Genomic DNA, 24,893 nt, shown 5'->3' on the forward strand with positions numbered 1-24,893 from the left:
CTAGCCTTGTAAAATACACTCACCGTTGAAAGGGTTAATTTCTGCTGAAATTCGTGAAATAATAGCTTCTTTAACTTCTTTTTTCTTTACACATCGAATCCCCAAATTCTGAAAACTAGAACAGAGCAAAAAAAAGAACTATCAAGTAAACGATTTTTTAAATCACAAAAACAAGAATGATGTCCTATGACCTACTGAGCACTACTAAAATTACTCACTTTAATACTAACAGATGGCAATCCAAAAGTGACAGAAAGCAAAAGGGAAGTAATGTTAAGTTTCTAAAGTATACATTAAAAGGAAAAAGAAATAGAATGTACATTTTTACACAAGATATTTTTAATTATATTCTCACAATATGTCCATGTCAAATTTACCAACCTAGAAAACAAAGTGTAATCACTAAGATCAGAAGACTAAAAATCACAAAAAGTGACTAATAGGCACTTGCAAAGGATGTGAATAGTTGATATCATGTCACTTTAGAATGTGTGGTCCTAGACAACAGTGAAACATTATTTGTTGTACATAGTACTTCATTATCAACAACATTATTTATTATCAATATGGGAGTAACATCATTCAGAAGAATCAATGGGAAATTAAGAGATTTTGATACTTAAAATTAAAGATTTACAAAGTTTCAAAATGTCACATTTATGGAAAAGTTCTGAATAACTATCAACACTACTCATTTGCATGTGACTAGTAAAGATCACCGCCAGGGGACTCCCCCACCACCACCAGCAGTCATACATAGTCCCACATGGAAAAACCATTACATCATTAAAGTTTGGTGGATGTGAACAAGGAAGCAAAGCTCTGCTATAATAATATTACTGTTCCTTCAAATTTTATTTAGCAATTCAAGCAAGCTTTTCTTATGGGCCCTCTCAACTACCACTAATCTTTTCCTCCAAATACTCTCAGAAAACAACCCAATTCATATACACTTAGCTTTGCTTAATTTGCACCTGAAATTACTCTGAAGTTCCATTTATCTGTCTCTTTAATGAAGCTGTGTTTTCTGTAAAAGATTCCACTTTGTTGAAATTCCTGAAATAATATCACTTTTTCCTCAAGAGTATCCCTAGCTTTATCCAGAGATTCTAAGGCTGTCTTTCAAATTTTTCTACAGGAAAGGGCTCTTCAGTGAAATACTGATTTGAAAACAAAATCAAGTAATTTCTAAATATATTATTTAATTAGACTTCACCATTTTTCATATAATTTTAGACCAGTAAAGATTGTAACATCATAGGTCAGAACATATCTAGTCTGACCCCCTCTTTCAGAGATGAAGAATTGAGACTCAGAACTTAAGTAATTTGTTAAGGTCCAAATTTCTCTAACCCATCTAGTTAGTGGCAGAATTCGAATTTTGTTCTGACTTTCACTCCAGTGTTCTTTCCACTAGACTACACTGCCTCTCTATATATCCTTCGAGGTAAATACACATTCAGATTTTATGATTATCCAAAGTAAAATGATCTCATTTTCCCCCTCAAAAAATAAAGGTACACCACTAGTATTACTGACATTGAACAAGTTTTTTTTATGGGTTCACAAAAATCAGTTGAAAATCCTAAGCACTGTATTAGTAATATACATTAAAATTTTTTCTTTTTCATCTCAGGAATGGAAGAAAAAAGGCAGTCTGGTCAGCTTAGCATTCCAATAACAAATACTACAAATCCAGGAGACAGTAACGTTAAGGGGAACAGGTTTTGCTCATGACTCAGATTCTCTTTAGCTCTTTTTCCATTTGTAGCTTACCCTAAGCCAAGAAATATGGGATATGAAATGAAATGATGCCCAAACGACTACAAATCCACAAAGTATTTATAACTAATAATAAATTACAAAGTATAAACACATTATATCCTTTACGCAGATAAACAGTTGATGTGTTATGGCTAATATGTATCCAAAGCCAAAAATGACAAATTAGTAAATTTGTAAATTACAGTGCTACTTCTACTGCCAATTGTAATATTTATTTGCTTGAAAATAGTCTGCTGCCCCTTATTAGAGTCATAAATGCCCATCAGAAATATCAGTGCACATTACTTACACATCTTACTTTTATGGTCACAGAAACATATTCATGGATGGAGAAAACAAATGCCTCCCGGTAAACACAATTTCAAAGACACCAGGCCAGTTTCCTGGTCTTCTAAAAAATACCAATTTGTTTGAACAAAAAAAAATTTTACTTTGAAAGCTTTTATTCCAGTGAATATGCAAATTCTTCCACTCTATTTCCTCTTCCTCCTCTTCCCAGCCTACCCTCACAAACATTTTAAGTAATTGTTGTTATTAAACCTTATGAAGAATGGATTTCACATACTTTCCTAAGAACAGGTTCTAACTGGGAGTGGAGGGGCTGGGCAGGAGAGATGAAGGAGAAAGGAAAATGAAGATGCTAAGGACTAGAGGAAGAGGGGCGTGGAGGCGAAAGAAGAGCACGTAACTGAAAGGCTGAAGGCACCAAAGACGCTAGCTACATTCATCATTTTCAACAATGTTAGCCACAGTGAACATTTTTACAAGGCACAAACTCTCACATAAGCCCCTAACGGATTATACTTCATAAAAGGAGTACAGACAGGACTCTGATTCTTGAATTTGCTAAATGTGTTATCCTGAATGGATTTTAACTTTTAATAGGTTATTTTGATAATAATTACATAATTAGAGATTCTAAAGGGCATTAAACTAAATAATACATCTACTAACCAAAAGTCATTTAAAAAGACATTTTTCTATCAGTTAACATTTTTAGGTGTCGCATATAAATGTCTACAGTAAATACTACTCTTTCACCAATTATCTACTACAATCAGTTTAATTTTTAGTACTCTGATTTCTATAGGTGAACAATTTATTTTCAAAGGTAAATCTATGGATTATAAGAAACAAGGCTTTAAACTATGATTAACAAAATGAAAAGAATAATCTTGGAGGATTAAGGGAGAAAAATTAGAAAGGATTGGGGAGGTGAAGGAGAAGGTAAAGGGAGAAAGGGGTATGATAAGAAAAAAGGCACATTCACAAAAGAAAGCAAATAATCATTTTTGAAGTAATTAACATCTAAAAAGTATTTTAATGTTGTACAAATATTAAAAAAGAGAAAGGACAATCCGTAAGTATGAAAAGATATTCAGTGGAATATTCACTACTAGAGCTAAATACTATTTTAATACTTTTAAAGATTCATAATTTCAATGGTATTTTCATCAATGTATATCAAAATCACTTCATGCTTTGATAAACTCACTTACTGAAATTCTCTAAGCAAAAATAAAATTAAGTGATTTACTCATTATCACAAAGTCTATGCCAATGGAGTTCAAGCTGTGGCACACCACACCATAAACTGGAAAAACTTCAAGTCAAGGTTAAGTTATTTAACAACAGTTTATTTCAGTAGAAAATTTAGGATCTTAACCTAAGTTTCCAGTATAGTGTTAACTCTGCCAAGAACAGCTGTTTAAGTGGGCAAAAATTCTGTATTAAAAGAAACTGAAACTAGAATTCAATCATGATAGAAAGATGTGACTTGTTAACTGTTTCTTCAAAACTTGCAAATCTTTAAATTTTTTGCTTTAAATCTTTACCAGGGGTCCTCTGCCTCCACCAACACTAATCTCTATCCTCTATTATTCCAGTAGTTGGTCTTTCAAGATGTGCAATGGACAAAAATTTCATTATCCTGTGACCAACCTAGTAATGGGATTATGATTAAGTTGTGACATTTCACAATTTATTTAGTCCAGTTGTCATCACAGGGCCTACACTATTTTTTTAAACATATGAGAGAAATCAATGGGTAAATGGAACAAAAATATAACAAGGTAAATGACAGTTCACATCGAATACTAATCAACTTAAGGAAAAAAAGATAGCAGGTCAATTCATTTTGTAAAACTCCCATTTACATACAAAATTTTCAAGTTATATGGTCTGTTTGAAGATTCCAAAACAAATTTAAGTCTCAAGAAAGTCCTTGAAATAATCTGTAAGTATATAATCTTCTAGTTCTTCAAAATAAGTAATGTTTACAGACTTAGAAATTTAAACCTATTTCAAGGAAAGGAAAGTCAAACCAAATATCCAGGTGTAAAAACAGGTTAAACATTCCGAAAGTATGTATAATTCCTAGTAATTTTAAGATGTAACATTTTAAGTGCCAAGCAATCAATCAATAGGGGAGGGAAGAGGGAGGAGGAGAATGCAGGGCAAAGATGATCAACTGACCAAAATGTCAACACTGAGAAATCTAGTATATACTGTCAGCCACAAAAAAAGCATCTGATCATACTAATCACTACTGTTACATTCACTTCACCCCTTCCAGAAGATCTATGGTGGCTAATTCAGCTACTGCAGAAGGAAAAAGTAGTTACAATACTACGGGTGGGAAAGGAAATGATGCCTATCAGTCAACGAGCATAGTATGAAAACCTGAACCCACAGTTTAAGAAGCGCTGAAGGGGTCCCACAGAGAAGAGTTGTTTTCTAACCCTCTTCTTGCTCCTGAAGGCTCTGGTACATTGTATTTCACACAAATGCCAGCTCAAGGAAGAGAACGATCACTTACATCAGAGCTCTGCGTTCCTGACCAAACTCGGCTTCGTAGTAGCCATCTCTACAGTCTTTTCCAACTAGATCATGGGGATGTGGTTTGTATGGCTCATTTTTTGTTACCAGAGTTATTCTCACTTTTCCTTTTCCTTTCCCATAGCAATTCATTATCTGAAAAAGGGAAGAAATTTCAAGAAGTAAAATGAAACTATGCATCATGAACAGCTGATCTATTCACTAATGACCTCACCCCTCACCCCCAAATAGTTTTATTCACACACCATATTCAAACATTGCATAAATGGAATTGGATAGAGATTTCTATAATGTATTTGGTTGGAAGAATTAACCTTTTCTTAGCCTTGGGCTCTTGCTTCTAATGTCACCTGACCCATGGTTTTTTAGTTTCTTTACTTTTAAAAATGAGTAAAACAATGCACATTTAAAATTACTATTACATAAAATTAGGAGAAACTCAAATGTAAATTACAGAATAAATTATCATTGCCTAAATGTACATATAAAATAAGGCACATTGATTACAATATAGCACATTTACTGTGATACCAAAAAAATTTCTTTAACTTGTATATTTATATCACATTACAATCAATTTCAATTTAAAAAAAAACCAACTACCATTTAAACACAGCTAAAATTAATCATTCATCATCTTGGTTTGGGAAAATATTTATGATAGACTGCATTCACTGAGTGCTAAGTGTTGACCATTATTAGGATAAAGAAGTTACCAGGATGTCAAAACAAGTAAGTTTTACTAGAACTGTTTAGAGAAAATATGACTTGAATGGAGATTCAGTAACAGGGTGAAGCACAGTTTGGTGGAGGGAAGGAAAGAAGATTTTAGACCAGAGGAAATGATTCCTATTTAGAGCAGTGGCTCAAACTTTTTGGTCTCAGAACCACTTTACACTCTTAAAAATTACTGAGGACCTCTTCTTATTATTATGAAACTATTATTATGAAAATCATTTTGATCTTGCGGGCTCCCCCCAAAGAGACTTGAAGTTCCTTGGACTCTCAAGACAATACTTAGGGAACCATTGATTTAGAGGAAGGGATAGGTAAAACAGAGGAGTACAAACCGGGGTAGAACAAAGTAAGGGGCATTTAGTAATGCAAGAGGGAATCCATGGTAACCTCAAAACTGCACTTATGAATTTAACTTCAATTTGAAAAGCAATTGGAAAATACTGCAGGGACTTGATAATGGGGATGGCCTGATCCCAATGACATGAGAAGAGAGCTAGCCAAGAGGTTGTTCTAGTTATGTTCCTAAGTTCAATTATGAAGTCTTAATGCCTGTATGTAGGTGGAGGGCAAAGGATGAAAGATGTTTGGAGAGGACTGGGGGAAACAGTAACATTCCTGAGGGTAATAAGAAGTTGAAAAGAGGTAAGAACTTGGTTATTTATGGTAATGGGCTCTATTTTTAAAATACATTTTTATACTTTTTGATGGCAATATGACATCAAAGAGATGGTGAGAAATTTGAGATTAAATAAAGAACTAAATATTAGGGCTAAAAATGTCAACACGAAAATCATTAGTGAATAGCTATTAACTAAAGACAGGAAAGTAGAGCTCCCCCAAAATAAAGTAGAAAAAAATCAAAAACCCTTTGGGCATCTCCATAATGTATGGGCTAAGGAAGAAAGGGAGTCTTTGAAGGAAAAATCTGAGAGATGAAAAAAAAAAACCAGAAAAGCATAGTATCCTGATATTAAGATCAGAATATTTCAAGAACATTTCATATTTTAAAGTATTTAACTTTATTAACATTTTCCTTTTTTATATTGAGCTAGAGAACTCTGATAACCAAAACTCTAGCATTATTTTTAAAAGGGAAACCTGCCTAAAATTGGGAGAACCTGAATTCTGTGGCTTTAACAAGTTTCTCTAAGCTATATAAGCCTGAATAGAAATAGCAAGTTATTTCATTATTAAAAATGACTTGAAATGTTCAGATTTCAAGATGAAAGGTACTATGTAACTGAAAATAACAAGTTTACATCTACCTGCCAAAAAAACTTTAAGCTTTGCTGAACTTCATTTGGCATTTTATGGTAACAATCTCTCTCTTTAAAACTAGTAGAATCCTATCGTGTCATAAGAAATGCTGAAAAGGATGATTTCAGAGGAATGTGGAAAGCAGAGAGAAGGGAGTAGAATCAGAGCAATTTATACAATGACATAATAATGACAACTTCAAAACACTTAAGAGCTCTGATCACCTTAATGACCAACCATGATTCCAGGGGACCAATAATAAATGCCACTACTCACCTGACAAGAGTGAACTGATTCAAAGTACATCAGACATACATTATTAGACATGGACAATGAGAACTGATTTAGCCAAGCATACAGCTTTGTAACAAGGGGTTTTCTTTTCAACGGGAGAAACAGAGAAGGAAAGAAAATTAATGTTTGTTGGCTGCGGGAAAAAAAGATGTCCATCAACAGGGGAATGGCTAAATAAATTGTGGTGCGTGAACACAACAGAATATGACTGTCCTGTAAGAAGCTATGCTGCTAAAGAATTCTGGAAATCGTGAGAAGATTTATATAAACTAATGGAAAGTGAAGAAAACGGAACCAGAATATACACAATGACTACAACAATACAAATGAAAAGAATGGGAGCAAAAAATGCAAAGGAACACTTTGACAATAAATAAGCTTGGTCTCAGAAGAGATAGGAGGGTGCGCTTCTTTCCTTCATTTGCATAGATGGGCAACTATGAAGTTGGGACAAAGCACATAATGTCAGACTTGATCGATCTATTGGTTAGTTTTGATGAACTGTTTTTTTACCCCCTCTTTTCTACTCTGTTATAAAGGGGAGAGATATATTAGGAAGGAAAGGTGATAAAGAAATATATCAATAAAAGTTAAAAGAAAAATAGTTTGAATATTTAAAAATTGTGTTAGAAAAAAGACATCATGGTCTAGTGGTTAGAAAGCTGGCCTTGGAACCAGGAAGACCTGGGTTCAAGTTCCACCTCTCAAACAAACTGGCTACATGCTCTGGGTAAGCCATTTAACCTTTGCAGTAGTCTGGGCAATTCTTTAAGATTATAATTTTCAGAGAAGATGTCAATCTGTGTTGATAGAGAGATTTTTCTCACCTAGAAGTTCCCTAAACCAATGAAATTACAGATCTGGCTCTTATCACCTTTTGCTATATTAAGATTTTACTGTATAAAATTACCCACTTGAATAATCACTTTAAGTCAAGAATTTGATCCTTTTTCTGTTCTCGATTGGTATGAAACAAATTGAACATGTATAAAGTAATAATATTTCCAATCAGCAAGTGCAGGCATAAGGTCAGGGATAGACATTGTGGGCAGGGTAAAAAAAATGAAAGGATGTTGTTCCTCTCCCTTCTCCTGCACCTTGATTCCAGGAGAAGAGAACGGGAATCATGGCTGGGGTAGGTGCTAATATTTTTTAGCTGTAGAGAAGCTCTGAGCCCAAGGGGCAGAAGGATGCCTTCTCTCTATGCTCTACAAAAAGGGTCATAATCCACAAACTAGTTTAGTATGAATTACCTTACCATATTACATTTTTGATAAAAACAATTCATGTACTACACCATGTCATAGTCTGTCTACAAGGAAACCTTGAGAAAACATTCCTGAACATTTATTCACTTGGTATACATTATCAAAAACCAAACTCCCACTCAAAAAGAACGATATCTGATATCTTAAGCATACAGTAGCTAAAAAAGTTGCAAAAAGAAAATTATTGGTGACCATACAGAAAATGTACCTCTTGTAAAACTGTGATGCCATACTACGAAGCCCACCTGATTGTGTGAAAAAGAAAATGGTGGTCTATTACCTGTATAGATGGGTATGTTCGATTATTGTCTGTACTGTGTTCTCCTGGAATGCTCCCTGCTGACCGTCCTTCACATTTATAACGAAAACGCATGCCCCTTTGCCTGGGTTGTTCAATTATTTCTACATATGGTTCATGACCACCTAAAATTAAAACAAAAAATAGGTGAGGCTACGGTAGCGACAGCATCAGATTTTTAACAATATTTTTCAATAGACAAATGTAGATTTGTTTTCTTTACAAGTAAACTACAGAGTTGAAATTCAATAGATTGTGATATTGGGAGGGGAAAGAGTGGGGAAAGGAGGTTTGTTTTTTTTTTAAATAAAATCAAGCTTTCACACAATGGCAACCCGAGATATTTAAAAAAAAATAGATGGTAGTATCAATTTGTCCCTAGAGATCTCAAAACTTTGTGCTGTCATCAACTATGATATCACCACTTCTGAGTTTTCTAAATGAGCATCAGTGGTTCCCCCAAGATTCTCACAGGAGCGTTAAGAAGAGAGCAGTATTTGAGTGTTTTTAGTGTCAGCTCCAAAAACAAGGCAGTTACATTTGGAAATATTTTATTTAATTAGATTTATCAGTTGCTGTGAACTAATATTTTATAAAAACATACAGAGAAAATGATACCAAATTTTTCCTAGCACTTCAAATTCTTCTAGACAAATGAAGGATAGATTTGACACAAAACTTAAAATTCCACTAAAATTTTTAAGTAATATAGGAAAACTAGATATAATAAGCAGACTTAGCAAGACTTTAGGGGGAAATCAATCCACTAAGATTACAAGCCAAATGGATTTTTCAATAAGATTACTAAAAATGCTTTACTATGTTACAATGTAGGAAAAATAAATACACATACACATATACATATATATATATATGCAATTTTGTTCTTTTTTTGTATCAAACAGCTTCTTACCAAAAAAAATTGATCAAGAATACTGATTCTGCTTTAAAAGTAGGTGGCCATTTTCAAGTCTTCCCTTTAACTCTCCAAACATACTCTACCACCCTCATACTCTACCCCTGCCTCAGCCTATGAAAGTCTGAAATTTAAATATTTGAATTCAATAAGTATTAAGACTTACTATGTGCAAGGTATAATGGTATCACCAATAAACTAAAACAAAAAATAAGTAAGCACCATAAAAAGAGCACTGAATCTGAAGTCTGAGGATCTGGGTTTGATTTCAGTTGTATGTACTACCTGGATAATCTTGAGCCTTATTGGGGCTTCAGTTTCCTCAGGTATAAAATGAAGGAGGAACTGAGGACCCTTCCAGCTCTAAATATAACCCTAGGATGTGGCCCTTCCCTCAAAGAGTTTACATTCTTCTGGAAGAATAGACTATGTACACAGAGAAGGATCCTAAAGAGGGATCATGAAAGGCTTCTTCATTCCTCATAGGCTCAGGGTTGGGAACTAGTATTCTCTTTTAAGGTTTTGGCATCTGTTAAAATGCAAGGACCACTGAGAGAAACAGTAAATGACATTATTAATAGTTAGGAGAAAGAAAGGCAACATTTAATTTGCCTTAAGAATACACAGTAGTACTGTAATTTTATTAAGAAATGAACAGAATTTATGGCTAAAATGATGACTGTTACAGAGTAGAACTTTAGCTTCCTATTGTGAATTTTCATAAATTTGCATGCATTTTATTTTACTGACTGTAAGTCAGGTTTTCCTGGGCCTTATTGGTATTCTTGGTAAGGGGTTAGTGCTTCAACAGGTTATATCATTATTTATTTGTACCCCACGAGCACATGAATAAATGATTTTTAAAGACTTAACATTATGAAGAGAGGCCAAGTGGTACAGTTTTGAGACTGACAAAAAACAGCTGTGCGAAGTCACTTAACTTGGCAGTGTTCCTCCCCCCACCCAACTCTTTAAGACAATAAATTACAGCAGGAAGGAGTTTCCACATTGAGAAACCAAAGGTAAAGAAGCAAAATATCCAGAACAAAACACAATGAAACAATCTCAGCAAGCACATTTAAAGCAGTATTTCCATTTACTGAATTCAGGTAGCTTCGGGGGTGTGTGTGTGTGTGTGTGTGTGTGTGTGTGTGTGTGTGTGTGTGTGTGTGTATGTGTGTGTGTGTCTGTCTGTCTGTCTGTCTGTCTCCTGGCCCTCCAATACCCATTTCTCTCCTTGGTGGAGCTGCCTCCTCCTCCCTAACCCTCAATTTGTCTTCATACTCCCCTCTTCACATGATGAAAACTTATGGTCGAGGATAAATCTGATAAACTCATTCACAATAAGTTATAATAAGGAAACCTAACCATTTACTTTTAACCCTATCATTAGATGGGCCTTTTCCACCCAGACATCTTTAACTAGGTAGTGGGTAGGATTTATTTGACCTTTAGTCTGACCATATACATTTTGCTGATCTTATCAATGAATAAAGAAGAAAGTGGGGTTTTTTGGGGGGGGGCGGTTTATAGATTGGATCTATGATTTCATCACTGTAGGGAACTCCTGGTGTGGAAACTCCATCTGTGTAACTTGTCTATAACTTACTGTCTTAGTGAACTGCTTGGGGGCACTGAGAGGTAGTGTCACTTGCCTGTGGTCACATGGCTAGCCTGTGTCAGAGTGGGAAATTTAGAGGGCATCCAATTTGAGAGGAGCAAAAGCTTGCGCTTAATATTCCTTCAGTAGAGCAGAAGGAGGTGAGGGGAGTTCAGTTACAGGGAGCTGAAAGAGTACTGCAGCCTGCTTGTGTCCATAAAGAAATCCCTAACTTGCCATGCCCCACCCTTAATCTCCCTTCTTGGGATTTCCCCTTCTGGCTCTCCTTTACAGGAAGAAGAGCCTCTCTCCTGCCTCCTTCTACAAACAGGGCCACATTCCCCCAGCACAGGAGAAAAATTCCAGTGCCACCTTCCCCATCACTTGTGTGGGAAGTAACCTAGCCGGGTCTTCCCTAGTGGAGCAGAAAGAAATCCGAAATCACTCAAAAAATCCAGATGAAATATGTTATCCTTCCAAAATGGAGGCTTTATACCTCTCAAGGCACTGTAGTAATTTTCTCTCACTACTGAATTTGTCTGAATTACTGCTCTATTCTTTTACCACATTGAATTACTAAGTTGATTTGAGGGTACATTTCTTGGTGCCTGCTCCAGGCAGCAGTTACTCTGGGGCCAAAACTGCAGGTTTATTTTGAATTTCTCTGTGCTTTAGGTGTATCCATAAAATGAGGAAGCTGGATTAAATAATATCCAGGATCATACCTTTAACATTCAAAGGTTATCATTCTTCCTCTAATGCTGATGTCTGAGTCTGTGGAGGACATTAGAGGAACTAAACCTGTGATTAATGACTTTCTTCACTTAGATAAAAGGAAATTTAATGTTTTATATGAGACTGTCCACATTCTCATATTTTTACCTCCCACCCTTGTCCTGATTCCTTTATTTCTATTTCCCCATACGGAGATATGTTTATCTCTTTATAGAAACAAGTTTTTTTTAAATTGCCTAGATACAAATCATTGGCTATAAGAAACAAAACAGTAACATGCACCAGCTATTTCTCCAGTTAATTAAAATACTTTGTATTTTCAAAGCACTTTTCTTTCAAAGAGTGAAAAGAAGGATACTAAAATATATCCATCTGTGGAACAGAGAAAATGAATACCAACCATACGCCAGTGAATGACAGGAAAAATGAAATTTTTAACCAAGAATATTACTAGAGAATCACAGAATCTTAGAGTTGAAGGGAAAATGAGGATCCTTTAGTCTAACCTTCCCTCTTAGAAAAAAGTCAAATGCCTGGCTATGGAAAAGACTAGTTCACCTTTAATAATGGTTCTAAGTAGGACTTTTACTATTGCATTCTCCTATAAGAATTATACTACAGTTCAAGATGACACTTAAATTATAGCAAACATCATGCAAATAGGCAGATAATTAATAGGCATCATTGGCAGTGCCTTCTTCATAAACTCTGAAGAATACAATCAAAAATATTAATTTTAATTGATATTGATTTTTTAAGTATACAAAAACCCTAAACTGAAAAAAAATATGCAATATCATACTAATGAAAAATTTCCCAATTATCTACATTCATAACTTTGGAACCACTTTTGATTCCTCTATCCAATTGAATTCAATATAATATTCCAACATTCAAATCAGCCACTACTAAGTACTGTTGATTCCATCACTAAAGTATTTTTTGTAGTAACCCCCTACTCTCACTCTCCTAGTTTAAGCACTCGTGTTGAATTTAATTGCCAGGACTACTGAAACTGAGGTAGCTAGATGGCTCAGTGATAGAGCACTGGGCCTGGAGTCAGGAAACTCAAAGACTTCAAATCCAGCCTCAGACACTTAATAGCTGCATGACTGTTTGGCCTTAATACACTGGAGAAGAAAATGGCAAACTACTCCAGTATCTTTGCCAAGAAATCCCATGAACAGTATGAACAGTATGGTCCATGAGGCCACAAGGAGTTGGATATGACTGAACAACAACTGAAATAGCCTAAATAGATCTCCCTCTGTCCCATTTCCATCCCACCACAATGTATCCCACACTCTATTCCCAGACTGGTCTTGCTAATGTTCTGAGTCTGACTACCTTAAAACCAAAGAACTCCACTAATTAGACCCAAACCCATATGGTCAATCTGATTTAACAACAGCTTCCCTCCTCAGGTACTTTATACTCCAACTAAACTGTACTACTGATTTAGTGCAAAACTGAACCACTAAATGAGTCCTATGTTTTCCCGTTCTATGTTCATGCTGTCTCCTGTATCTGTAGTTCCCTTCTCATTCATCTCTACCCGTCTTCTACCAATCCTTCCATGCTCAGCTCAAATACTACCTTGTCCATGAAGTCTTCCCTAACTTCCCCTTCATCTAGTCTCATATCACTTTGCACCTCTCTCACAAATGAATCACATTCTAACTTGCACTACATACTTTACCCTGACCTGAGGACTATAAACTCTGAGAAGTGGAACACCTACTGATCTTTGCATCTCCTCCAGCACCATCCGCAGCTCACCGTATACAGGAGACGCTTACTAAATGTTTGTTGAATAAATGATTAACATTAGTAATACAGTAAGCCATATCATATGCTACCCCCAGCGCTAACTGCCCCATTAGCTATGACTGCAAACTACAATAGTGATACCCAGCACATCCGTGTTTTACAGCTTTCAAAGCACTCTCACACAAATCTACTCCCCTCACAAGACTCCTGTGTGTTCCCTCCCAGGACAGGTTTTATTTCCCCCGCCCCAGTTTAAAGATTAGGAAGCTATGGTTCAGAAATGAGTTTCTGATTTGCCCAAGGTTGTATAGTAGTAACAGTAGTAAGTAATAGTAGTAGTAGTAGTAGTAGTGGTAGTAGTAGTGGTAGTAGTAGTAGTAGTTCACCTAGAATCCACATATTCTGACTCCTAATTCACTGTTCCTTTCTCTTACTCAGAAAGAACAAGAGGTCTCTGTAAGTATTTGTTCCACCAATTTCTTCAACACTGCTCACCACTCCTTCTCATGCCTTCTCATCTTGTGCCACTATTGTTCATGTTTTACCATAAATCCTCCATAAGGGATCCACCTAGAACATTTCCTCTTATTAATTCCTCCAGTACTTGGTCAATTTGCTTATGGCAGCCAGAAAGAACTCAAGGTCATTTTCATGCTCCAATGAATCACTATAGTAGGGCTTTAGGAGAGGACTTTCTAACACACAAAAAAATCTTCCTTTATACATAAAATATAAATTAGGACTCACATAATGCAGAATTGAGGTTCTAGAATCATCAAATTTTTTTAAAAGCTAGAATTAAAAATTGTTTCAGGAACAATGCTTACTGATAAGCTAAGTAAAACAGAATCTAATCCAAGTGTAACTAATGTTAAAAGCTTTAAAAGACGAAGCGTCTTGGTAGACGTAAGACTCAATTCAGTTCCTGTACAGAACTTCGAACGTAAAGGAGAGAAAGCAGCAAAGCAGAGCTCTAGAGGATGTAGTACACCTGACTGAGAGAGGGCAGAAGAAAATACCTACGACTCAAGTGTACAGATGGAGCTTACCACCCTGCTTTCCCACTTATCCTACACATGAAATTTAGAGAATGGTGGAAAGGTAGGTTCTATTTCCCCTAAGACCTGGGAGCCAGTTTATTTCATAAAGACCAGTTGCCTCTTCTGGACATAAAAACTACCTTCCTCTCTCAGTTCCTTCTATAAATATGAAGCACATGCAATAGCATTATGCTAACTACTGAAGGACATAAAAATATAAATAATTCCTTAAGAACCTTAAAGTTTCCCACAATCTGAGAGGGATGATAAAAATAAAACAAATTAGAACATGATAAGTGGACAAATTAAAATACAATAAAGAACTACAAAGTGCTAAGAGATCAAATGAAGGAGAGAGGATAATCATATTAGGGAGGAGGGAGAAAGATCAGAGAAGACTTTATGAAAAAGATGGCTTTTAAACTGGACCTGGTAAGATTTCAACAGGTAGAATAGGACAGAGGAGGGAACTGCAAGCAGAGAGAACACTCTGAGCAAACACATGGAGTCAGGGAAATCCCTGGATAAGTTCAAGGGATGGCAAGTAATCCACTTTGACTACAATGCAGTAGATTGTTATTTCTGTATTACTCTGTACCTACAAGAAGCTATTCCTTTCCAGTGTGAGCCACCATCATCTGGAGATAAAGGACCTGGATCCAAATCCCAGCTCTGCCACTTATTAGCTATGTGACCCTGAACAAATCATTTGCCATCCTGGGCCTCCATTTCCTCAAATGTAAAACAAGAGGACAGGGCTGCACTATCAAGGCCTCTATGGTCCTCGATCTGAATCACCTTAATTCCCTTTGTTCATTCTTAGTTTCCATGTACTTTCCATACTGATCAATTTCTGAAACAATATTCCAATATGCTTTCTTCATCCCTTTCAAATTACTCTTTAAACTAACTTATGCTACGAGGAGTCTCTCCTGAGACATCCTCTCTAAGGTATCTTTGTACCTTACCTACAACCGCTTTCCACATTTCTCAGCTACAATAAGTAATCCTGTTGAAACTTTAGACTACATATGGTGTAGCAAAGTGTTTACAAAAATAATTTCCTCATGCATTTTCTATTAATATGTGACAAGAAAGAATTCCAAGAGGAAGAAAAATATTAATAAAAGAAAGGTAAGACTCCGTAGCTAGATGGAAAAAAGAAAAAAAATCATTCAGCTAATTATCAGAAAATAGCACTTCCAATATGCTTTTTTGTTCTCTACAATGAATATGAAATTACAAAAGAGCTAAATTTCTATTAGATATATTAGCTAACATAACAACAAAACAACTTACTTTCCTTGTATTTCACTGAAGTTCATAAATAAACAGGAACACTGATTGCCCAACTATATACATAGCTCAGACAGGTTTGGGAACATTTTTCTTCATACTTCCTACTCTAATTAACTGTGATGTCAACAGATTTGAAAGGAAGCTTTAAAATCCTTATTTAAGCTAGTCTAATGGAATCTAAGGGCTACACAATCCTAACCATTTGTTTTAACTATCTAGAAAAGCCTAAACTTCAGAGTAATTTGCAAATGTCATCAATTTTTCTACTTCCTCCAGAAATCTTACAAATTATGATCTATGGTATTTTTATGTTATCTGAAGCATATATATTGCTTCCATGTCAAAGTCAGTAAAAGATGAAGTATTAAAATCTGAGAAAGTAGTATTAACCACTCTGTTACTCTAATAAAATACTTTGTAAGGTTTTTTGTTATGGCAATGTTGATAGACTCCAACCACATGATAATAAACTCTAATCAATTAAGCAAAGCTTTCTGTCAACAAACTTATGATTTACCAAAGATACACAGGACAATCAAATGTTCAAATAAAGGTATAAAAGCTTTCACCAATGATAACAGCACCTACCTCCCAAGGTAGTTCTGAGGATCAAATGAGATAATAATTGTAAGGCTCTTAATAAAGTGCCTGGCACATTTGTTGTTCTTTTGTTTCAGTTGTGTCTGGCTCCTTGTGACTCCATTTGGGGTTTCCTTGGCAAAGTTACTGGAGTGGCTTGCCATTTCCTTCTCTGGCTCATTTTAAAGATGAGGAAACTGAGGCAAACAGGGTTAAGTGACTTGCCCAGGGTCCCACAGCTAGGAAGTGTGTGAGGCTAGATTTGAACTCAAGAAGATTAGTTTGACACCAGGCCCTATCAGGCCCCCATCAGGCTCTATCCACTGTGCCACCTAGCTGCATTTATTTTGTTCTCTATAGAGATCAAATCTGTATAACAAATGTTTTCTCTGGTACCTGTCAGAATCACTCTAATGAAATCTCTAATTACTGTACTGTTGATTCTGTAGGAAGGAAGGCTGAGGAGTGCTATATAAGTGTTAGCTATCATCGTGAGGGCAGCTAGAGATCGAGTGCTGGGCGTAGAGTCAGAAAGACTCATCTTCCTGAATTCAAATCTGCCCTCAGAAACTTACTAGCTGTGTGACTCTGGGCAAGTCACTTAACCTTGTTTGCCTCAGTTTCCTCATCTGCAAAATGAGCTGGAGAAGGAAATGGCAAACTTCAGTATCACTTCCAAGAAAACCCCAAAATGGGGTCGCAAAGAACTGAACACAACTGAAAACAACTGAACAACAATTATTATCATTATAAAGGCCAGAACAAGACAGCAGATTTTTCCTTTCAAACTACTGCTTCATGGATAGGAATCAAATTATAATACACTTAAAAGGACATTTTCTTTGTTCACTCATTTGTTTTTAAAACATTAGGTTACATTTAATTTTTAAAATATTTCTGTAGAAATCCTTTTCTAGTTATTATTTAGGAGAAAGAAAGAAAACCACCCTTAGTTTTGAATTCCTTTAAATCATCCTATCATAATCAGTATATTGTTACAGTAATTTTTTTATAGTAAGGAACCGTCATATCAGTCAACAGAGGTTACAAATTCACTAAGGGAACTATTTTACCATCATTTTCATAAAAATGTGGGGTGTTAAATACATTGCATACAAATGTGGTTAATTTTGTGTTGCCCATTTAAAAAGTATCACATGGTTGACAAATTCACACTTCCTGAAAAGGTTGGTTAAATTTCCAGCATGCTGCCTATTTTATTTGTGAAATACATCTTCGATATTCTTACAGATCTTTTTTTAGCTAATCAGAAATTTGACAACTAAAAGTTAGTTTTTTCAGGCTAGTCATCCAAATTGGTTTTAATATTATTAACCCAATTATATGGCATTTTAGGGTCAATGATGTGGGTAAAGGGAAAGTTTTAATATTTTAAACCATACACGTAATTCTCACACTAAAACCACAAACACAGCCGAAAGCATGTCATTTGAAACAACCTTACTTACTTCCTTTTCAACTTACAATGGCTGCAATGACATTGTTCTGTTTAAAAAGAAAAAAAAATCCTTTCTGCTTTCTACTTCCTCTTCTACACTCTAAAACAGGGGTGGGAGACCTTTTTCTATTGAAGGTTACAGACCATAAAAGTAAAAAAAAAAAAATCCTATATTTTAGTGGAGTTTAAGTGCTTGATGGGTTGTTTTTTGTTTGTTTGAGAGAGGGGACAAAGAAGTTGAAATATAAAATGTTTTAAAATTCATCAAGAAAAGTAACACATAATTTTTCAATACTTCAATTTTAATATTCAGCTGGGAAAACAAGGGGAATAGAGAGAGAACTAAAGGAAAAAAACACAGGAGAGAGACAGATACAAGAAAGTTCAATGTTTGCCAAAGCCATGAGACATAAAGTTCTGACTCATTTACTAATCTCAAAGCAATCAAATGGAGCTCACAGATGTGATGCAGACTGAAATCCATCTAATCCTGACCATCCTGAATAACTCTTCAATATCCTCTCAGAACTTCATCATGAGGGTCCCACCCATGGGAGGAAGGAAGATAAGGACTTCTTCCCTTTCTCCGGACCCTTAAAAAAGACAACTTTCTACCTTGGCAACAAAAAAAAGAAGTGAACACTGCCAGAACCGGTTATTTTAAAAATGTATTTATTTCTAAGCACGCTTTAAATTCCCATTTTTCTCCTCATTTTTAATAGAAAAACCTTAGCTTAATTTGGGGGAAAGTGGGATGTAACTATTTCATTTCATACATTTAAAAAAATGATGCTTTCTTAACACTACCATCTCATGTCTTTTCAAGGTATTACTAACAGAGACTTTAGAGCATCATGTTGTTCTTCACAATTGTTGGCATAAATGGGATCATCCTTGATCCTTTTTCTTCAGATACGGCGAATACAGACCAAAGAAGAGTCCCCCAGGGCCTGGAGATTTTCAACTCCACTTTTAAAACATAATACCATCATTCCGATGGGAAAAAAAAAGGATTTTTAATTATGAAAGCTCTGGTGCATGCTTCACCGCATCCATGCAATAGCAAAGAATCTAGAGGAAATTGCCAGACCATAGGGTGGACCCCCTGGGGAAGATTCAAGAGAGACCATGCGTGGGATGAGAAGGTCTGAACCGGCTGAGGTCTACACCAGCTGAGAAGTACCTGTCTGAGATCTCTCAAACCCACTTAAGGATCCAAGAATTATCATTACTTGGGACAACCGCTACTGACAAAAGTAACGATGACGCTTTACATTCTGGTAGCGCCTCAAGGTAGGACAAGGCTGGACAGGTAAGTAAAAGGTCCTGCCTTCCCTCGAACACTATCCCCAATCTATCGTGCATCCAGCTCGTTTGTACAGAGTTGTTTGCAGGCTGTCTCCCCCACTAGACTGTGAGCTGCTGGAGAGCCCGGGCCGGCTTTTACGGTTCTTTGCATCCCCAGCGCCTGGCATGTAATAGGCGCTTAATACTGACTGACTGCCAAATCACCTTTGTTTTCACTTCGCGCTTTCCCCCAAGGTCCCCTCCTCCTCCCCGGGTTCCGGGAGTCGCTGCTCGGGAGGTAAGGGGGAATCCCGGGTAACTCCCCCAAACTTTTGCAGCAGATCCCCTTCCCATCCCCGGGAGCCCGGACCTATCCAGGGCCGACCCCTGGGGACACTCACCGGCCGCCATGGCTCCGCTCCGCGCGCCGGGCTCCCTCGCAGCGCTCGCCGGGCAGGGCAGGGCAGGGCAGCTCAGGGCCGGGCCGGGCAGCGCGTCTCCTCTGTCAGCACTCTCCGGGGGCCAGCCTAGTCAGCCGAGTCTCAAGCAGCGAGGACCCCCTTCCTCCGGGGCCCCGCCCCCAGGTCCCGCCCCCTCCCCGCCCGCGCCGACGTCCGCGTCTGAGGCGGGCATCCTCCTCCCCCTGCAAGAGTGGGGTGGGGGCGGGGCGGAGCCGAGGGAAGGGTCGGGAGCCACGGGAAGGGAGGGGGATTTCCCGGAATATGACGCAAGGCGCTCTCCGAGGTGGCGGGTGGGGGCGTGCAGCGCGCGCTCAGTCCCCCTCCCCCGAGTACCGGCGCCCCGCCTCCTACGGCCCTAGACGCCGGTGATTGGGTACCCTTGGAGGCCGGGGGCGTGGTCTGGCAGTGAAGGCCGCGGAGGGGTGGAGCTGGGGGAGAAGAGGAGGAGGAGAGAAAACCATACTGAGCTTGTTTAAGCCCGGCGGCTCCTGAAGAAATCCCCCTCCTCCAGTTTCTTCCGCGAGTTTTTTTTTTTTTTTTAAAGAACAGGAGGGGGCGGGAGGGTGAGGTGCGCAAGAAGAGGGAGACGCACACGCACGCGCTACATTCTATACACGCTCGAGCTTGCGGTCCTGCCCCCCACACCTCGTCCCTCACCCTCCACCCAGCCCCGCACGCCCCCCGTTGTGCCCCCGGCCCCCGGATCTGGGGGTGTCTTAGCTCTGTGGGAGCGGCGGTGAGAATCGCTTAGCGAAGCCCCTTTGGGTTTCTGGTGAGACTCGCCCGCCTTCCTGGATGATAGGAGCCCGGGGTTTTCAAAATGTGGTTCCCCTTTTTCCCGCTTTCGCAAATGCAAATCACAGCCCCCGCCGCGGGCTCTTGTTCGGGTTCACCCCTTGGGGAAGCGCAGGACCCGCGTCACTATCGCATTTATTAATTTGTAGCGAATTTATTTGCATACGTAGAACGCTTTATCACCCTATTTTTACGCCCACGGAAATAACTACGTACAGTATTATTTATTATATGTAATTTATGCAACATATTGGAAGTAATTCATAATTCTGTTACGTGCAATATGTTACACATATATGCAATACATAATGTGTAATTACATGTAATTTGTGTAATATGTTTGTTAGTGGTGTCTCCCTTTTCTCCCAGTTACTCAATTTCAAAACCTTCCCTGGTTTCTACAGATATCAAATGTCTCCCTCAATTAATTTCATAGCTCTTTATATTCCTATTTTATTCTCTATTATTTGAGTAGAGAATAATAATAATAATAAAGCCCTCCTGACCAAAGAACTCAATCCTTTAGAGTCTCTCCAACTCTCTAGGACTACTGAATTGCAGGGGCCTGCTCTGTTTTGGTAGAGGAAGTTCCTCATTGGGTACTCCCCTCACAAATTAAATTAGTGGTTTGTGCATCGTCATCACCACTGATCACAGCCTTTAAGGTCTGCAAAACGATTGACATACATTATCTCATGTGATATTTACATCAACTCTGTAAGGTGTAAGATCTATGATTCCAACCTGTGCCCTTTCCAAGACCTGCACTTTTTTTTTTCTGACACCATATTTATGTACATATGCTCATAGAATAGACCTAAGGCTGGAAGGAATCTTAGGAGTCGAGACCAGTCTTAGCTGATGTGCCACATTCTGCAAGAAGACTTTCCTAGTCCTTATTCTTAGTGCCTTCCCTCTGATATTATCTCCAATTCATTTTGTATAAACCTTGTTTGTACTCAGTAGGTTTTATGTAGTCTCCCCCATTCAAGTGAGGTCCTTGAGGTCAGAGGTTGTCTTTTACCTTTCTTTGTATTTTCAACTTGTAGCACAGTGCCTAATACATAGTAGGCACTTAAGAAATGCTTGTTGACCCATTTATTTATTAAATAGATGAGGAAACAAAGGCCCAGAGAGGTAATCAATTTGCCAGTTAATAAGCCACAGGATCAGGATTCAAACTCAGGTCCTGGTAACTCCAAGTTGGGCAGAGGGTGGGGGAACCAAACTTAAGTTTTTCAGTTGTCTCTCACTTTCCCTAAAGTAGAGTAGGTGCTCCACAGGGAAAAGTTTTGCAGTTGTGATGTGCTTACTCAGGTTAGGATTGCCATTTCCCAGGAGGCCCAGTCTGCTAATGGGCACAAGTTCCCTACTAGATCAGAGAGCAGAAATGTCTCTGATAAGTTGTTGTCCGTATTCATAATTATTCCCGGTCTAGGAATTAGCACAGCCTAACTTGTATTAAAATTTAACTGTCTATATATCTTATCCCCTTCAGATTGGAAGCTCCTTGAACACAATGAGTATGTTTTATTTCTCCTTGTCTCTTCCAGATCCTACCACCATGCATTGTACTTAGTAAATGCTACTGAATGAATGAGCAAATAAAAGAAACTTCTGACTTATATTTGGTTCCTTCCTTTATCCCCACAGCCTATCATCAGTGTCTCTCCTCTCTCATCCCTCTATTCTATCCCCTCTGTATGCTCTAATTGAGACCCTAATTCCTTCTCACTAGGATTCTTGCAATAGCTGCCTAGCTGCTCACCCTGCCTTCAGTCGTTTCTCCCCTTCAATTCATCCTACACGCCCTGTTAACCTTTAAAACCCTCCTCTCCCCATTATTTATAGAGTAAAACCCAGAATCTTTAGCCTGGCATTCAAAATCCACTGCAACCAAACCCAACTATTCACCATTCCCTAAATGTGCCCAGAACTTTCCTGCCTATAAGCTGTGTATGTCTAAGTCAAATTCCCTTTGCCTGGAATGGCTTTCCCTCCACAATCACGTCCGATTCTCTGTGACCCCGTTTGAGATTTTCTTGGCAGAGATACTGGAATGGTTTGCCATTTCCTTCTCTAGCTCATTTTACAGATGAAGAAACTGAGGCAAACAGGGTTAAGTGACTTACCCAGGGTCACCCAGCTAGTAAGTGTCTGGGCCAGATTTGAACACAGGAAGAGTTTTCTGGACACCAGGCCTGGAGCTCTATCCCTTGCACCACCTAGCTGCCCTTCTCCCAGCTGCCCTTTCTCTCCACTCTGCCTGTTTAATTCCTACCCGTTCTTCAAGGCCCAGCTCAAAGGCCACCTTTTCTCATGAAACCTGCCCTAATTCCTCCAACAAAACAAATAGCTTTCCTGTATATATTCAAATATAGGACTTTTTCTAAACCTCTCTTATGAAATATATCTTTGTATGTTATTTATGTGCAATGGGGATCAAGTGCATGTACAGATCTTTTTTTATCTTGGTGTAAAGAAATGTTCATGATTATTGATGTTTGTCAAGTTCATAATACTTTAAAATCATAAAAGAAGAAAGGAATGATGTAGTTGTTTTTAAAAAGGACAGAAGAGTTCTCCCTCTACTTCCCAGCCCCATCAGAAGAAGAGAGGTAGGACTCTAACTTGTCTCCAACACCTCAGTCAGGAAGAGAGGATGAGACTGACTGGGCCAGACAGGTCCAAGCACACTCCCTGCCTCTTCAGGTATCTCTAAGGATGTCATGTGAGGAGCTGCTGAGCCAATGCCTGCTCCCCACCAAGGCTGCTGCATGGGAGGCCCCTACAGCCCCTTCTACCATGCCTCCTTAGGCCTTCGCTGGCTTTGGACTATTCCAGGACCCTGAACAGTGCAGTGCTCACTGCAATTTACGGCCACCAAGATGGTGCATGACCATGCATCCAAAGTGGACTGATTTGCAATGTGATTCCTCCTTCAAGAAATAGTGGATCAGCTGCAGGCCCTACAGCGAGCCTCAGACACACTTGACGGTCAGATGGGTGGCCCCCAGATGGATGTGCCCATGCTGAAATCAAAGGAGTCAGACTGGCCTCGGTCTGGCAGGAGGACTGGGTGCCAGGCCATGTGGAGTATATGCCTGTCTCTGAGAGCCCCATTTTGTGGAATTCTGAACACTGGGCTATGTGTGCTGCCTGACAGTCAGTGGATGGTTCAAGTGAATGGATAACAGCAGCTCCTAGACTAATTGGAGGGTAAATAGACTATAGGGCTGGAGCCCTTAACAGAGCCCACACTTTGTGATTCGCGCATTCTGGTGGTGCAGAGGCAGGTTTCAGTGACTATTGGTGCCTTGCAGGATTTCCAGTGGTGCACTCTACACTTCACAAGTGCCCAGATCAGTTGGCTTCACGTGTCAGCACAGAAGTTGCAGTATGAAGCCACTTTCATTCTGTTTGAGTCCAAGGCCTCCTCGAAAAGTCACTCACAGACAAGCTATTCCAAGACCTCCCAGAGACTTCTCATTGTCCACCTACAGACCCCAGAGATTCTAACCACCATGCTCTTTCCAACCTCATGGTGGATCATGAATTTAACCCAGTGCCAACTCCTGGTCTCAGGGTGATGGTTGCTTCAGCCTACGGCTGCCCCTTACCCCCCGGAGCCCTGCAGGACTCAACCAAGATTAGAGACTTGGCTCTGTCTGGGTCTGAAAGAGCTGGAGAGCAGGAGGAGCCCAATGTCCGGAATAGAGAGAGTTCCCAGACCATGCTGCTGCCTTTCTTCATGAAGCCCTCCTCCAAGCCACCCTGAACAACAACTTCATCTCTCCCAGCTTCCAGGCTGCTAATGGTGCTGAATTTTCTTTCTGTATAGTCAACTACCTACATAGTGGTAGGGGGATTTCTCAGTGGTAGCATGAGATAGGAGGTAGGTGTCTTGGGTTCTAGACCTGGCATGTAACCTTTGGTTGGTTACTTTCCCTTTATGGGCCTCATCTTCCCAATTTGTAAAATGGGGGGAAGGTTGGATTTGATGATCTCTAAGGTCCCCATGGCTGCTTGTTGCCTCCTTCACTGGGGTGAAGATATGGTGATTGTCCATATCTTTGCCCAAGGACTTAGAAGGGTGACTGAAGACCTTGGTGGGGACTGGATCATCTCATACCAGGCCATGGGATAATATCTTTTGGGGAGGTTAAGGTGAAGCCCTGGCTCTTGCCCTTAGGCTGCAATTAGAACTGCCCTGTTGTGTAGTGTGTGTGTGTGTATGTGTGTGTGTGTGTATGTATGTATGTATGTATGTATGTATGTGTATTTGGTGGCTGGGGAGGGAAATGAGCAAGGGTTCTGCCTGCTCTCCCTTTGGGAAAGGGATGATTGTCTAATTTACCTGTGATTTGCATATACTTTGCATGGCCACGTATCACCCACACACAGCCATGTTTAGGATAAGAGTAACTGCAGGAGTAGTAATAACACTTTGTTATGGCTTTGTGGCAGGTCGTGG

General features: G+C 38.7%; 1 protein-coding gene and 1 pseudogene across 1 annotated transcript in view; one reads left to right on the forward strand and one right to left on the reverse strand.

The window, feature by feature from the left end:
• The window catches only part of REL (REL proto-oncogene, NF-kB subunit), a 58,741-nt gene extending 39,060 nt beyond the window's left edge, over positions 1-19,681 (reverse strand). The window contains exons 1-4 of the mRNA XM_036748737.1: positions 19,565-19,681; positions 8,461-8,603; positions 4,604-4,758; positions 24-115 (exon numbers count right to left, since the gene is read on the reverse strand). Of these exons, the coding sequence (XP_036604632.1) occupies positions 24-115; positions 4,604-4,758; positions 8,461-8,603; positions 19,565-19,574 (400 nt within the window). The 5' untranslated portion in view covers positions 19,575-19,681. The remainder of the gene's footprint in view (positions 1-23; positions 116-4,603; positions 4,759-8,460; positions 8,604-19,564) is intronic.
• On the forward strand, positions 19,573-24,009 carry LOC118842555 (annotated as a pseudogene).
• The last annotated feature ends 884 nt before the right edge of the window (positions 24,010-24,893 follow it).

The sequence above is a fragment of the Trichosurus vulpecula genome, chromosome 3 (genome assembly GCF_011100635.1).
Source record: "Trichosurus vulpecula isolate mTriVul1 chromosome 3, mTriVul1.pri, whole genome shotgun sequence".
Classification (NCBI taxonomy): Eukaryota; Metazoa; Chordata; class Mammalia; order Diprotodontia; family Phalangeridae; genus Trichosurus; species Trichosurus vulpecula.